At 39.9% G+C, this 14710-nt stretch overlaps 1 protein-coding gene across 5 annotated transcripts in view; it reads right to left on the bottom strand.

The window, feature by feature from the left end:
* The window catches only part of ATP11B (ATPase phospholipid transporting 11B (putative)), a 187072-nt gene that overhangs the window by 47678 nt on the left and 124684 nt on the right, over nucleotides 1-14710 (bottom strand). For 3 of the 5 annotated variants that reach the window (XM_040349442.1, XM_040349439.1, XM_040349438.1), the window contains exons 23-26: nucleotides 12182-12241; nucleotides 10092-10219; nucleotides 6619-6757; nucleotides 2901-2924 (exon numbers count right to left, since the gene is read on the bottom strand). In XM_040349442.1, coding sequence (XP_040205376.1) covers nucleotides 2901-2924; nucleotides 6619-6757; nucleotides 10092-10219; nucleotides 12182-12241 — 351 coding nt within the window. The remainder of the gene's footprint in view (nucleotides 1-2900; nucleotides 2925-6618; nucleotides 6758-10091; nucleotides 10220-12181; nucleotides 12242-14710) is intronic. The other 2 variants (XM_040349440.1, XM_040349441.1) reach the window with 1 other exon arrangement.

Here is a 14710-nt window from a genome sequence, read left to right as displayed (position 1 = left end):
GTGCACATACCTTGATACCAGCTACACTGAAAAAAGCTTATATGCCAGGGAGCATGTTCCTTGATCTTGTCCCTTCCCAGTGAGAATATTTTTATGACACCAAGACTAAAAAAGCTCATGCATGCGAAAAGAGCCATAGTGTGCAACTTTTTCTCTGAAGTAACCTCACCATAATAATGAATATATACAAAACCGCTCTACCTTTCCTTTAATAGTTTTAACATATCTGTTCCCTTTTCTTTAGGATGATGATCAAATGCTTTCCAAAGTCACATATGCTATGGCAGTGTCAGACCACTGAAAGCCGATCTGTGATTGGTCACTTCATGCAACTGTTCTCTGAAACATGTTACTCAACACAGTGCACAAAACTATACAGGTCTCCCAGAGCCTGGCTCTGTATATTGAAAAATAGTGCATAATATTTTCTCTGCTCACTTTTTTAGTCCTTAGAATTCACTAATGTGAAGAACTCTCCAACGCTCTGGAAATAATGAATCCAGTTATAAAATAAAAGAGTCAAAATCATCAAGGTTTGGCTTGGTAAGGGGCCTTCTTAACCTCGGACTCTTTGTGTACAATTTGATTGAAATGTAAAAACAGGGATGTCTGTGTACAGGTTAGTGTGTCAGATTAACTAAGCAAACTCAAAAGAGCTCAGATGCCCAACCTGAAGCCCTTTGGCACTTTCTGTGCGGCTCTAGGGGCCCCTGCAGACACTAATCTGTGTTTCCCTATGGATCCATTATAGCAATAATTTCTTGTATCAGGTCTACAGTGTCTGACCATCTCCTGTGTTATATCCACAGTCTGACCATCTCCTGTGTTATATCCACAGTCTGACCATCTCCTGTATTATGTTCACAGTCTCTGAAATCTCTTGTAAACTGCTCAAAGTATTTAACTATATCCTTTTATGTGTCTGCTGTATCTGGTAACAAATATTCATTGAATGTTATATGCAACCCTTTGGTGATGTTGAGGGCTGCACTTGAGGTCCCCCATATCAACAAAGTTGAAAACCTATAGCAAAAAATGTCCCCATGCTTGGAGAGCTGCAGGTGATATAAAAAGCTATCTATACAAGTGAATGGCTGTACACTGCCACACATGTGCATATGGCATATCTCCCCAAACGTGAAAGTGGCACATTTGGAGAGATACGTCATATGCACAGGTAACCGCCGATGTAGAAGTCATCAACATTTACACAGGTACAGCCATTCCCTTATATTGGGGGCTTGGGGGAAAAAAAACCCTCATACAAACAGACCCCTTTCCCATGGAGCAGACTCTGTCAAGCAGATCTGCCTGCTCAGCGGGGGATCTGTCTGCTGATCCTCGCTGAGCAGGTGGGCGACAGGTCCGTGTCAGCTCCACTGATGCAGAGCGGACACAGCCTGCTGTTCTTTATGGAGCTGTCGGATGGAAAACAGATACATGTCCATTTACACCAGTCTCTCCATAGAGGACAAAAGACAGGCAGACTCGATCAGTGTGCTTGTGTGAAAGGGGCCTAAGACCTTGTTCACATAGGGCATACACAGCATACCCTTACAGGGATGCACAGGTGTTCCGTGCAGGCAGTCCCATTGATGTCATTTGGGATGTAGCAACTGCAGAGCCATTGCTCCAATTTTTACATCCATGTAGGTCTGCATGCATGTCCCTGAGATCACACTGTCTACGTTTGGGGCAATATACCCACACGGATGTTAAATTGGGAACAGCAGCTATGCATGTGCAGGGGCCGCACCCCATTTGACATAAATGGGACTGCCTGTATGGGGATGCACGGAACTTAACGACATGATGAACAGTTGTGCAATTATTGCGGGGCCCAAAAAATCTGTAGCACTTTTTTATATTCTACAGGTCATGTTCTTTTATAAAATGTCTAGTTTGAGGGGCCTTTTCACATTCTGAAAGCTGTAAGTGAAAAATGGTGACCTCTGGATTCTTTGAGTAAATTGTTATTTACAGTTTTGCGTACCTCCAATTTTCACCATTTCACAATGTACAAATGTGTTATTTATCAACGCAATACAGTTTTAACTTTTATATTTACTAGGAATTTTGTACATTTCCCCATGTATGAATCCACTATGAATGATTTAAGAGTATTTTTAGCGAAAGTATTCTTTCACTAATTCGGAAAGCTAGAAGTGAAAAATAAAAAAGCAAAAATTGCAAAAATAGTCTGGCCACTTGAGTGTACAAAATTGAGCACAGGGCCTGGCAGCGAAAGGGTTCATTCTGAACACAGCTACATCCCCCAGTTATAAGAGGGTGTGCACACTTATGCAACCACATTATTTTATTTTGTAACTCCCCCCCTAAAAATATTTCAGTTTGTTTTTCAATTGAGTTATAGGTCACATTACAGGTTATAGGTCACATTAAAAAGGTGGAAAATGTTCTGAAATGATTTGATCTTTGTCTCGTTTTTTTACATCATAAAAACCTGGACATGTTAAGAGGGGTGTGTAGACTTTATATCCACTGTATTAGTTGATCTGTTTAGGATAGACTTAAACAGCAGTATTATTCTTCAGATGTTACAGCAGAGCACTCAAACCTAGTACAAATAATGGACCAGAGCAGAAAGACTGGGTGTACAATGTGTCTAAAAGGGAAAAATATTCTTTATGGTCACGGCAGAGAGATTATTCCCTTTCTTATTCTATTTAAGTATGAAAGAGGATATCACTGATATGGGCAACAAGAACCATCCTTTCTTTGAAATATATTATATATGAAAGCCATGAAGAAGTAAGAAACTGCAATACAGTAAGTGAGCACTTTAGCACAGTATCCCTTTCAGCAGCAAGAGTGCCAACTGTTAATGTGACAGTTAACAATTTGGAAAACTGCTCCTTATCTTTGAGCGATACTCTTACCAGTTGCCTGTTAGGCTTCATTATCTGATGGCATGCACAGCATGGAAAGGAGGAAAAAGGAAGAAAAGTAGAGCGAGAGATGAAGCAAGAGCACAGCAGAGATGAACATCTGAGAAGAGGGGAAGTTTTACTAGCTTCAAGTTAAACGATACAAAACAACCTGCATGATGTTGGCCAAAAGCAGAAACATATTGAGGACAGGAAGTAGAACTTAAGATTTAGGGCACAAATTATAAAGTGACACATAAATTAAAGGACAGACAGGTGTCTCTAATTTGAAAAGGACACATTTTTGTTAAAAGAACTAGTAATACTTCCCCAGAAAGGCTTCAGAATCAAAAACACTAAGACAATGATGTTTAGAGATGTAGAAAATACAAAAATACATAGATATAAGATAAGGTACAGATAGCAGGCACATGCTAGTTAAACAGAAAACCTGCACACCCTAGCATTGTACAGGATGTAGAGCCCTTTATTGCTGTCATAATGCCTTGAAGGTACTCTATTCCCTTGGTGTTTTTAGCATTATAGCTTGAAATGGATTTATGGTGCTTTGTTCCATGCGATGTACACAAAATAACTAAGACTTTGAAGGCTCAAAATATTTTTTGTTGCGACTCACAATGTCGACCCCCCTAGGTCAATTCGTCCACCAGCTCGAAAAATCAAAAACAAGGGGTGGTCTTTAGTTTAAGACCACCTAGTAAAAGTTGGTGGAACTCTGCTTTAAAAGGAAAAAAACAAAACAAAAACGAGAATACATGCTTTTAGTTCACCAGAAAGCATGTAGGAGTCTCCCCAAACACATGGAAAAAGGTTCTCTGGTCAGATGAGACTAAAATTGAACTTATGGCGACAATAAGAAAACCTGCATATGGCACAAACCCAATGCTTCCCATTACCCTGAGAGCACCATCTCCACAGTGAAGCATGGTGGTGGCACCATCTTGCTGTGGGGGTGCTTTTTATTGGCAGGGACTGGAAAACTGGTCAGGATTGCAAAGATCGATGGCACTAAATGTTTGGCAATTTTTTAAGAAAAAAACATTTCTAAATATTTAGTGTACTACTTTGTCAAGTATTTTTCCACAAATACAAGTACAAGAATTAAAAATACAAATAGTGAATTGATGCCAAGCCAATGGGTATTGGCAATAGTTTGTTTCTGGCAACTTTTACAAGAGGGCATCTCATGCGACTTCTGGAGCTGTCTTCTCTGGAGCAAGGGCTAGCCACCAGTAGATGATCCTGGCTCTTACAAGGGAAAAGGCTTGTGAACGTTCATATCTAAAAGTGGTGGAGTTCTTCCTCATCTACCACCGTGTAATTTACGGAGCATTTGCTTGAAGATTTCTGTTCACTAATGTGTGATACGGATTTACACTTCATTATCACAGACGATATGGTTACAACTTTTGATTTAGCATCAATTCACAGTTTGTATTTTTAATTATCGTATTTGTAAAAAATACAGTAAAACCTTGGATTGCGAGTATAATTTGTTCCTGAAATATCTTGTAATCCAAGGCACTTGTAAAGCAAAGCGAATTACCCCATAAGAAATAATGGAAACTCAAATTATTCATTCCACAATCATTTATTTATAGGTACTTCAGTTTATAGTCCATATAAAAAGATTATAGCAATGTGACCAGGTTGTGTAAACATAAAATGTCCATTCACAAATGGAAGCCTTCACAAGGGGATTAGAAGCAAAATCCATCAAGCGACAGAGAATAAAAGAGAAGAGTCGCCTTTAAGTGTAGCAATATGTTGCTAAATGTTGTACCTTCATTATATAGATAACCATATTGCCACACTCAAGCCTCGTATACACGACTGGTTTTCCTGCCAGAAAAACTGCCAGGAGAGCTTTTGACCAAGAAAACCGGCCGTGTGTATGCTTCCTAGCAGTTTTCCCGACAGGAAAACTGCCGGGAATCCCAACGGGAAAATAGAGAACCTGCTCTATAATTTTCCCGCCGGGAATCCCGGCGGTTTTAAACCCGGCAGTTTTCTTAAGGGGAAACACTGCGAGGGAACATACACACGGCCGGGATTCCCGGCCAAAGCTCTCCCTGCAGTTTTCCCAACGGGAAACCGTGCCGTATGTACACGGGGAAACTTTACCAAGCAGGTTCTCGGGTTTCCCATCGGGATTACCGGCGCTACTTGTATATCAAGACATCACTTGTATATCAAGTCAAAATGTATTTAAAAATGTTGCCTGTCTTGCAAAACACTCTAAAACCAAAGTTTTACTGTACTTAAAGTGTTTGTAAACCCTCTCCTATACCCAGTGAAGTGAATAGCCCCAGATGATACACAGAGATGGAACAAATCTCACTACATAGGTTTTACATGTATATTTGCAGTCTTTCCATGTCTTTAGAAAATGCAGATAGTTTTAGAAATCTTTCTTCCTCATTCAGCAGTGGGTGTCGGAGAGCTTGCCAGAAGTTATCATGCTGATAACAGAGGAATGAAGCAGCAGAAAGACACAGCACTCAGAGCTTTGGAGAGAGATAAGTAAACACTGCAGATATATGTGCCCGGGTCAGATTTCATGAATGGGGTTTTCAACCACTTTAATAAGCAGTACAATAAATATTTAGGAATGGTTTTCAACTCTATAGATTTGAATTAGCGTTACATTATTGCCCTTTATTAGTTTTTGGACTTTTGTTTCCCTCATTTTTGGAGAAAATCTGTTTTAGTCTGCCAGAGATTTAAGACTAGGGCAAAGGCTTTCCTTCCAGCATGGCAATGACCCTAAACATACTGCTAGAACTACACTGAAGTGGTTTACAGGGAAACAATTACAGTAAATGTCTTGGATCCTAGTTTCTGTAATAGCTGGAGGGACCCATTGCCTAGTCAAAGCCCATAACTCAATTCAATTGAGAATCCACGATATGACTTTAAGATTGCTGTACACAAACACAGCCCATCTAACTTGAAGGATCCGGAACAGTTTTCCCATGAAGAATGAGCAAAATTTCCAGTGGGTAGATGTGCTAAGCCAGTGATGGCCAACCTTGGCACCCCTGATGAAGCTCATTAATAACAAAATGAGGCCGCCAACTTCCCACAGATCTGATTATACCACAAGTAAAGTTTCTACATAAATTCTATTTATTCTACCAACCAATTCAAACGTGTTTTGCACATTTAGTAAAATATTTAATCTTAGAAATTTCATTTTACTTTGGTAAATGTACTCCAAAAAGGTCTTCAAAAAACACCTTAGCCATTCATGTACTTGCCCTAATGCACTTTGTTCATGTTACTACTTTATCATCTGTCATCTTATCTGCACGTCTTATGTAATGACCCTTTCCTATTAGGTTTAATTTTTAATAATTATACTTAAACATAATATTAAAACCTTTGAGATCAGCTGAGATCCCCTCACCCCCTGGATGCAATCACTATATGCCAGATGAACTGCTTTTGCCATCACCCAGTAGTGCCTGGATTCTTTTTTTCCTTTTTTCATTGTTTGAAGAGAAAGCAGACAACACACCATGAATGAGAGGTCAGAAAATCCCTTTAAGAGCATTGCAAGAATTTAGCACCACAAGGAAAAGGAGAACATACGAACAAGCAAAAAACAAAATGTTGGTAAACATCAATAGCAAGGGGTTTATTGACTTACAGTTTTAGCACTCTTTCCTACAATAAAAAAGCACAAAGTAAGGAAATTGTTACATACCTGGCCATTTCCAAGAAGAGAAGTATCTTCCCCCATCAGAAAATACGACCCAAAAAAGAAGATAAAGGCATGTGCAAAGCCCAGAAGAGTCCAGTAAAGGAAATGTTTAAATCCAAGCAGGGCATTTTTACTAATGTCTCTGTGGAAATTACAGAAAAAACAGTATATTAGAAATTGCATCCTCATTATTTGATTGAAACCACAATGGTTAATATACATACATTACTATGGTAATCAGAAAAATGTGTCAAAAGCTGCATTAGCTAAAGCAAGGATTGCATTACTACTGCATAAACATTTAACAATATGTTGACACTGAAGACTTGAAAATGATATTTAAAAATCAATAAAAAGAGCTATTCTCTTTAGGAAATAAATACTTTAGATACAGAAACCAGCCCTCTTAGATGCCATGGCAACATATTACAAAAACACAGTCAAGGAAATTGGTCACGTAACCTGAAGGAGAGGACCAAGTTTTCAAAAAAAAAAAAAAAAAAGTTTGGCCAATTCCCTTCCTTATTCTGTGACCAAGGCCTCATTTACTGCGCTTTTGGCATACTAAAGAGCAGTATATTCTGCAGCCAAAGTAAGTATTTCAAGCCTTCTACTGTCTGGTATAAAAAAGAACTGGGTGGTCTTATTGCATTTTAGGTACACGGTAAAAAAAACGTCACCTCTTGGTAACATACCTTCACCCTCAATCTAGTGATGTCTGCTATGCCGCCCTGCCAGATGCCACACAGTCTTCTCAAATAAAACCTCCAATAGCTTCTCTTTTTCCTTTGTGCCATGGCCCTATTTATTCCTATGGAATGGCCATACTGCACAGAACCGCTGGAGGCCTTTTTGAGTACCATTATTCCATAGGAAATGGGAGTTGCCAACAGGAGGTCTTATTTGCGAAGATGATGCTGTCATTTAGGGTTACCTGCATTCTTTTGCTAAATACAGCACTTTGTTAAATATTTATACCCCTGTATGTCCACATGAACAATGTCTGCTCTGAAGATCTGCTTATGCCACACAGAGAGAGAGCCATCTGTACAGTTTATGATAAAACGCTAAACTCAGATAAAATCAGATGTTCATGTTTATGGAATGATGGAATAATGCATCGTTTCAAATATGTTCAGCAAACTGGTGAGTACTGACCTACTCTGTGGCCTGCATACCTGCTCCACAGTGTTACAGCCCATGAAAAACCTTTGGCTTTCTATTATAGGCTGGTAGAATTTTTTCTTTATTTTTTAACAGGATGGGGTTGGCGGTTTTATGACAGTTGTTGCCAACATTTTAGGGAGCCTCGATTGCAGCCACTGACATCCCCAGATGTCCACACACAATATTGTGCATATGTAATACTACAGAAGATTTTCAGAGATGGAGACTATGGACATTGTACAGGTGTGGTTGGAGACTGGCCGCAAAAGACAGATAGCTAGAGATTACCATCATTACAGGTCCCTTAAAGATCAATGGAATCATGCCCACTACTGGCTGCTAGGGCCCATGTGCCACACAATAAGCATCGAAGCACCACAGGTTAGACACCAGGGCTCTATGCCCATTTGTGTGATCGGTATGCAAAGCTCACTGCTGGTAGTTTGTGGTGTGAGGGCCCTGGTGGAAACAAGCATTTACATCAGGATGCCTGATTTAATTCCAATTCAGAACAGTTTGAGGCTGGAGACAGCCAAGAAGATAGCATTTCCACAGTCAGAAACTGCAGTCCATGTATTCCTCTAAGACAGTTGCAGTAGAGGCCTGGCAGAGCATCACCAGGGATGAAACCCAGCGTCTGGTGATGCCTATGCATTCCAGACTTCAGGCTGTAATTGACTGCAAAGGATTTGCAACCAAGTATTAAAAAGTCAAAGTTTGATTTATGATTGTTAATCTGTCCCGTTACTTTTGGTCCCTTAAAAAGTGGAAGGCACATATACAAACTGTTGTAATTCCTACACCGTTCACCTGATTTGGATGTAAATACCCTCAAAGTAAAGCTGCAAGTCTGCAGTTAAAGGATATCTTGTTTGTTTCATTTCAAATCCAGTGTGGTGGTGTATAGAGCCAAAAAGATTAGAATTGTGTCGATGTCCCAATATTTATGGACCTGACTGTATAGGTTTACTGTGAATGCTTGGTGTATGCTTGCTGAAAATAAACTTTACCATTCATCCAAAAATTCCACGCAAATGGATTTCACACACATCGCTAATGCAGTTTTAGCTACTATTCCAAAATTGGGATTTTTGCTTTACCAATAAAATTATTTTCTTGGAGTACAGAGGTCACAGAGGCATTCATATTCATGACAATGACTTGGACTATGCTACCACGCTCGGGTCAGTGGACACTGGTCAAAAAAAGCAGGAACCCTAGCCCAGGCATAATCCTACCCATGATAAACTAAGCCCATTTTGTAGCAACCAATAAGGAACATGTAAGCGGGGAAAAATCTCTGTTCTGTGAAGCAATCCAGTTAAAGTATTTTACAGATAAACCATAAACCGTGATTTCTTAAATGTACATAGTAGGACACAGTTCAAATTCATGACTACTAGGGATGTCCTAAAGCACTGAACACAAGGGGTGGGCAATACAAGGCCAAAAACAAACAAATTCTAAACCAGAACAGGGAAAACCCCCAGTGTCAGCTGCAAGACCTTTAGCCCAAAGCCAGGCGACCACGTGTGGCAGTCACCCTAAGTCAGAAGACCTGTGTGGCAATAACCCTCTTTAGAAGACAAAGTCCCAATACTGTGCCGGACCACCCCTTTTGTGCCTGCAAATGCCCAATAATACAGGGAAACCCTGCCCAGGGGACTGCTACATTGCTCCACTGACATTTAGAGTCCATAGCTGCCGACCCAAGCTTGACTTCACTCATCACAGCTCACGTGCCCTACAGGGTTTTTAGGTAAAGACTGCCCTGGACCTGTACAACACCCTGCCCATGCAGTTAACGGGTACACTGTAGACCGAGAATCACTGCCTGCAGGATTCAACACCAACCAGCAGATATTACAGGCCATCCCTGTTCTTTAATGCTGGGTTCGGGTGCAGTCCCCTCATGGCCTGCTGGTCATAGCAACTAATCTGGATGAAGCCCACCTCTGCCCCAGGAAGGGTGCAATGAAAGGGCTAGAAAGTATGGGAACTGAGCCCACAAGAAAGATCTTCTGAGAGACATAGGAAAGCACAATTCATCACCTAAGGATACTGCTCCAAATTGAGGCTTAGCTGAGCTAGAAGGGTATTCTGCTTGGGTGGGGATTCCTGCCTTTTTGCCCAGTGTCTATTCACCTAAAAGGTGGCAGCATAAACCAGGTACTGTAGTCATAAGTCATTAACTCTTCTGTGTCCATTGAGGTACAATTAGGAAGGAGACATTTACATGTTGCAATAATCTACAACAAGCAAGAAAACAAAAAATGAATACTGCTAGCAGAAACGGCAGATATACTCACCTATAGAGACCAGGTTTTGTGTGTAATACATGTGGATGCACATGTTGCTCAAAGAGGCTGTACACCAGGATAGGTAAGGAAGTGAAACAAATATTGTACAAAGTCAGGTACACACTGTCATACAGTGTCTGCAAAAATAAACGGAACGTGATTAAAAAGTAGCAATTATTTCAAGAATTTAGTAATATGCTACACTGTCTTCCTAAAGGAGCATTACTGTACATTTAATACTTCAGAAGTTTTATATAGATCGAGGATTGGGAGATTTTCTACTATCGGGCAACAATAGCTTTTTTTTTTTTTAAATACATAACTGTATCTACCTTTAAAGCGGGAGTTCACCCATAAAACAATTTTTCCCCTTAGATGGATGCTCGTTTTGTCTAGGGGAATCGGCTAGTTGTTTTAAAATATGAGCTGTACTTACCGTTTTCGAGATGCATCTTCTCCGTCGCTTCCGGGTATGGGTCTTCGGGAGCGGGCGTTCCTTCTTGATTGACAGTCTTCCGAGAGGCTTCCGACGGTCGCATCCATCGCGTCACTAGTAGCCGAAAGAAGCAGAACGTCGGTGCGGCTCTATACTGCGCACCGACGTTTGGCTTCTTTCGGAAAATCGTGACGCGATGGATGCGACCGTCGGAAGCCTCTCGGAAGACTGTCAATCAAAATAGGAACGCCCAGTCCCGCAGCCCATACCCGGAAGCGGCGGAGAAGATGCATCTCGTAAATGGTAAGTACAGCTCATATTTTAAAACTAGCCGATTCCCCTAGACAAAACGAGCATCCATCTAAGGGGAAAAAGTGTTATGTACGGGTGAACCCCCGCTTTAAGTATCAGAGGTATGTTACAAGTTGAAAAGCCAGGGGCAGATTCTAAGCTTTGTACAAAGGAAATCATTGTATTGTCAGTATAAATAGATTTTGAACTATTACTTTAAATGCTTACATTAATAATTTTTGAGGTGGCTCTCTTATATTTAATAGCTTGCTGTCCCATAGGGCTTTTACAGTATTTTACAGACAGATTGGCAAATTCTGATGCTAGCAATTGTACGTAAACAGGGAATGTGATTCCCTTGTTCCTAAGGACTGCTGAAATAAACTTCAGTTAATCTCAGAGGGTATACGGTTTTAAGTTAGAAGGGGCCCAATTTAGACTTGCACTGGGAGTGATCAGCATTGTCCAATAGTACAAAGTAGGAAGCAGCATCTCATATGTAATGAGAAAACATGGTTGACCCTAACAAAAATATACACAGACGTTTTTAAAACATTTATAAAAACGTATTTACATGAGATTATCACATTTACCCAAATATCAAAAATAACATAAATTCCTTTTAACTTTCATAGTCCTGAGAATGATTTTCTTTTAGCTTTCCAGCACAGATTAGGCTTTTCTTGGGTATCCTATCTAAATGTGTAGCATGTTACTAAAGGTGAACCTGCCCCTTTCTTTGTTCAGCAATTCCCCAGAAGAACACTGGCAACTGCCACTTTCACCTCTTACAGCCTACAATAGCTGCTTATATACACAGGATCCAGAGCTTTAATAATATAAAACACCCGATAGTCTGTGCAGGTATGGAAACTTGCCTAAACATTTCAGTTTTAGGTTTTACTGCTGTTTCTTATATTCTGAAAACATTAAAGGGAATCAGTTAGAACATAGAAGCTGATATTGCCAACTTGTCTGTAAAAGGTTCAGATTTTGGGTATGTCATCTTTATCCTTGCTTCAGAACTCACTGACCCAGCACAAATGAGTAAATCCGGTGTCTGACAAAAGATATGTACATTCCTATTTCAGGTCTGGGACTAGCCAAATACTAAGAGCTGGAATAAAAGACTAAACCTTCACCGTAAAAAAAGACAAGTTAGCAATGCCAGTTCTCGAAATGGACATACGTTGTGTGCTACTGATGGGAGATTTTGCTTTCACAAAACGCCAAAGCAAGAGAAGTGTGAAAAATTATTAGAGGGAATTGCCATTGGGAGAACTCCTATATTCCTAGCTCAAATTAAAATATCACAATGAAAATATAACAAATCCTGTGTGGCATCATTAACAAAAGGGATTGCTACACTTACTTGCTGTGAAAATAAACAAAAGAATTGATACAAAAACTGTGGTGTGATAAAACACACATTCTGCAAGAGAAAATAAAACATTGTTATCAGTAAGACTACACATACTAAAATACCAAATATGCATGCATGTTAAAAACAGTTCTAGCAAACTGCATGGCAGACACCACAGAAATAATACATGTAGTCTGAAAGGTATCATGTCTATTACATATTGTGTTTACTTCTTCAATCAAGACAGTATTTTATAAAAATCTAATTTAAAAACTTTGTACAAAATTCAACAGCATACAAAAACAAAAAAACAACCTACATATTTCTATTGGGTCTATTCATAGAAAAGTAACATTTAGGCACATTCAACACTGATCTGCAAGGAATATCCCGCTAGATACACCTTAGTTGCAACATGGAATTGCTATGGGTAAAGAAAGTAAAATAGGATTTTCATATTCACCATAAAATAGGTGACAAAGGACGTTTTTAACCTTTAATTTATACTTGCCACCTACAAAACGACTGGACATTAGCAAACAAACTGTAGGCATGCCCATAAAAACCCCCCCTACTACCAACGTGAACCTGTTTTTTGGCAATGCAGAAATTGTTGTAGTGCACTCCAAGAAAATAGAACTTTTTTTTTTAAAAGTCACCATAAAATCCCTTTCTTGGTGTCCAGAGGGGAACAGGAAGACAACCTTTGGGATATTCTGCCACTTACAAGAGGATTGGACACTGGCAAACAAAGTGTAGGCCTGCCCTCTTACCAGCATTCCTCCATTTAGTAGCAAATTAGTAGTGAGAGCATGATTATTAACCGAGAGGGGTGGGACCTGGATCCTTACTGGACTTCAGGAAAAAGATTTTTACAAGGTGTAAAAAAATGTCACTCATCCACAGGGATACAGGAAGACAACCTTTGGGATGTCCAATGGCAACTAAATGCCAACAAGGTCACCAAAACAGAAAACTGGGGACTGTCTGCAGCCCAAAAATCCACCAAAACGGTAGAACACCTGAAGCTTGAAATCATATATCTGGTAGAATGTTTGTGGAAAAAAAGACCAGATGGCAGCCATGCAAATCTAACAAACAATAGTCAGATGCCAAAAAGCCCAGGAGACACTCACAGATCTAGTGGAATTTGCATCAACAGAAAAGGGTGGAATCTGGTGAGCAACACCATAAACTTGGATAATGGCCTGCTAGTGCCCCTTACAACATCCACCTGGAATGACAAAAAGCAAATCACTCTTTCTGAAAGAAATGGCTAAGATGTAAACTGATAGCCTGAACCATATCCAGCCAAATGGAAGGAAATTTATTTTCGGTAAATCAAAGCCAGATAGAGGGACAAAAGAACAATATCCTGGTTGAGGTGAAGGGCAGAAGCTACGTTAGGCAGGAAGGAAGTCCTGAGCCTCAAGATCATCCTGGTGGGTGAGATGAGAGAGGAATGTCGCGATTGGCTTCATATGGTGGTATTTGAACTGCAGAGAGAGCCAGATTCATATCTCATAGGGGTCCATGCAGGACTGCATGGGTGACCACAGGTACAATAGTCTTCAAAGAGTGAGAGGCCAACAGTCTCTGAAACATGGTCCTTGATAGTGCTGAAAGGCAAAAGCTGGTCAAGACTCAGCTGCAGGAAATAGAAGATTCCTCTCAGAGGGAATCTGTACAGGAAGCCCCAACTTCACACAAAGTGAAGTATGCCTTTCAAGACCAATGATAGACATTGAGAGAAAGACTTCCTAGCTCTTAGCATTGTAGGAATCACAGATTCTGAAGATGCCCCTGTCCCTCAGAACAGCGTGTTGAAGCCAGCAACTGTGAAGCAGGATGACACACTGGTCGTCAAAGCCTGATGCTATGGACAGAGCTCAGGGAGCATCTGCCAGAAGTTTTACCGGGTCAGCTTTCCACATCTGCCTGGGCCAGTTGGGGCAATGGATGACTGGAATACCCACTAACTTGATTAACTTGTGAAGCAAACAAGGAAGAAGTTTCAGGGAAGGAAAGGCATAGATCGGTGTGAACTAATCCCACAGAGCAACAAGAACATCCACTGCTTCCTGCCACCAGAGACAAGTTATTGTTAAAGCAAGAAATATAGTGTCAAGCTAGAATCTAACTTTCAAACGCATCTAGTGAATTGAATCAAAACAACATACACACACACACACACTGTGTATATATATATATATATATATATATATATATATATACACACACATACATATATATATATATATATATATATATATATATATATATATATATATGTGTGTGTGTGTGTGTGTGTGTGTGTGTGTGTGTGTGTGTGTGTGTGTGTGTGTGTGTGTGTGTATGTATGTATGTATGTATATATATATATATATATATATATATATATATATATATACACACACATATATACACACACATACATACACACACACATACATATATACATACATATACACACACACACAGGGGCAAAAAAGTATTTAGTCAGCCACCAATTGTGCAAGTTCTCCCACTTAAAAAGAT

The sequence above is a fragment of the Rana temporaria genome, chromosome 4, assembly GCF_905171775.1.
Source record: "Rana temporaria chromosome 4, aRanTem1.1, whole genome shotgun sequence".
NCBI classification, from domain to species: domain Eukaryota; kingdom Metazoa; phylum Chordata; class Amphibia; order Anura; family Ranidae; genus Rana; species Rana temporaria.
Note: the sequence above shows the minus strand (reverse complement) of the source record. Positions and strands in the feature narration are given on the sequence as shown.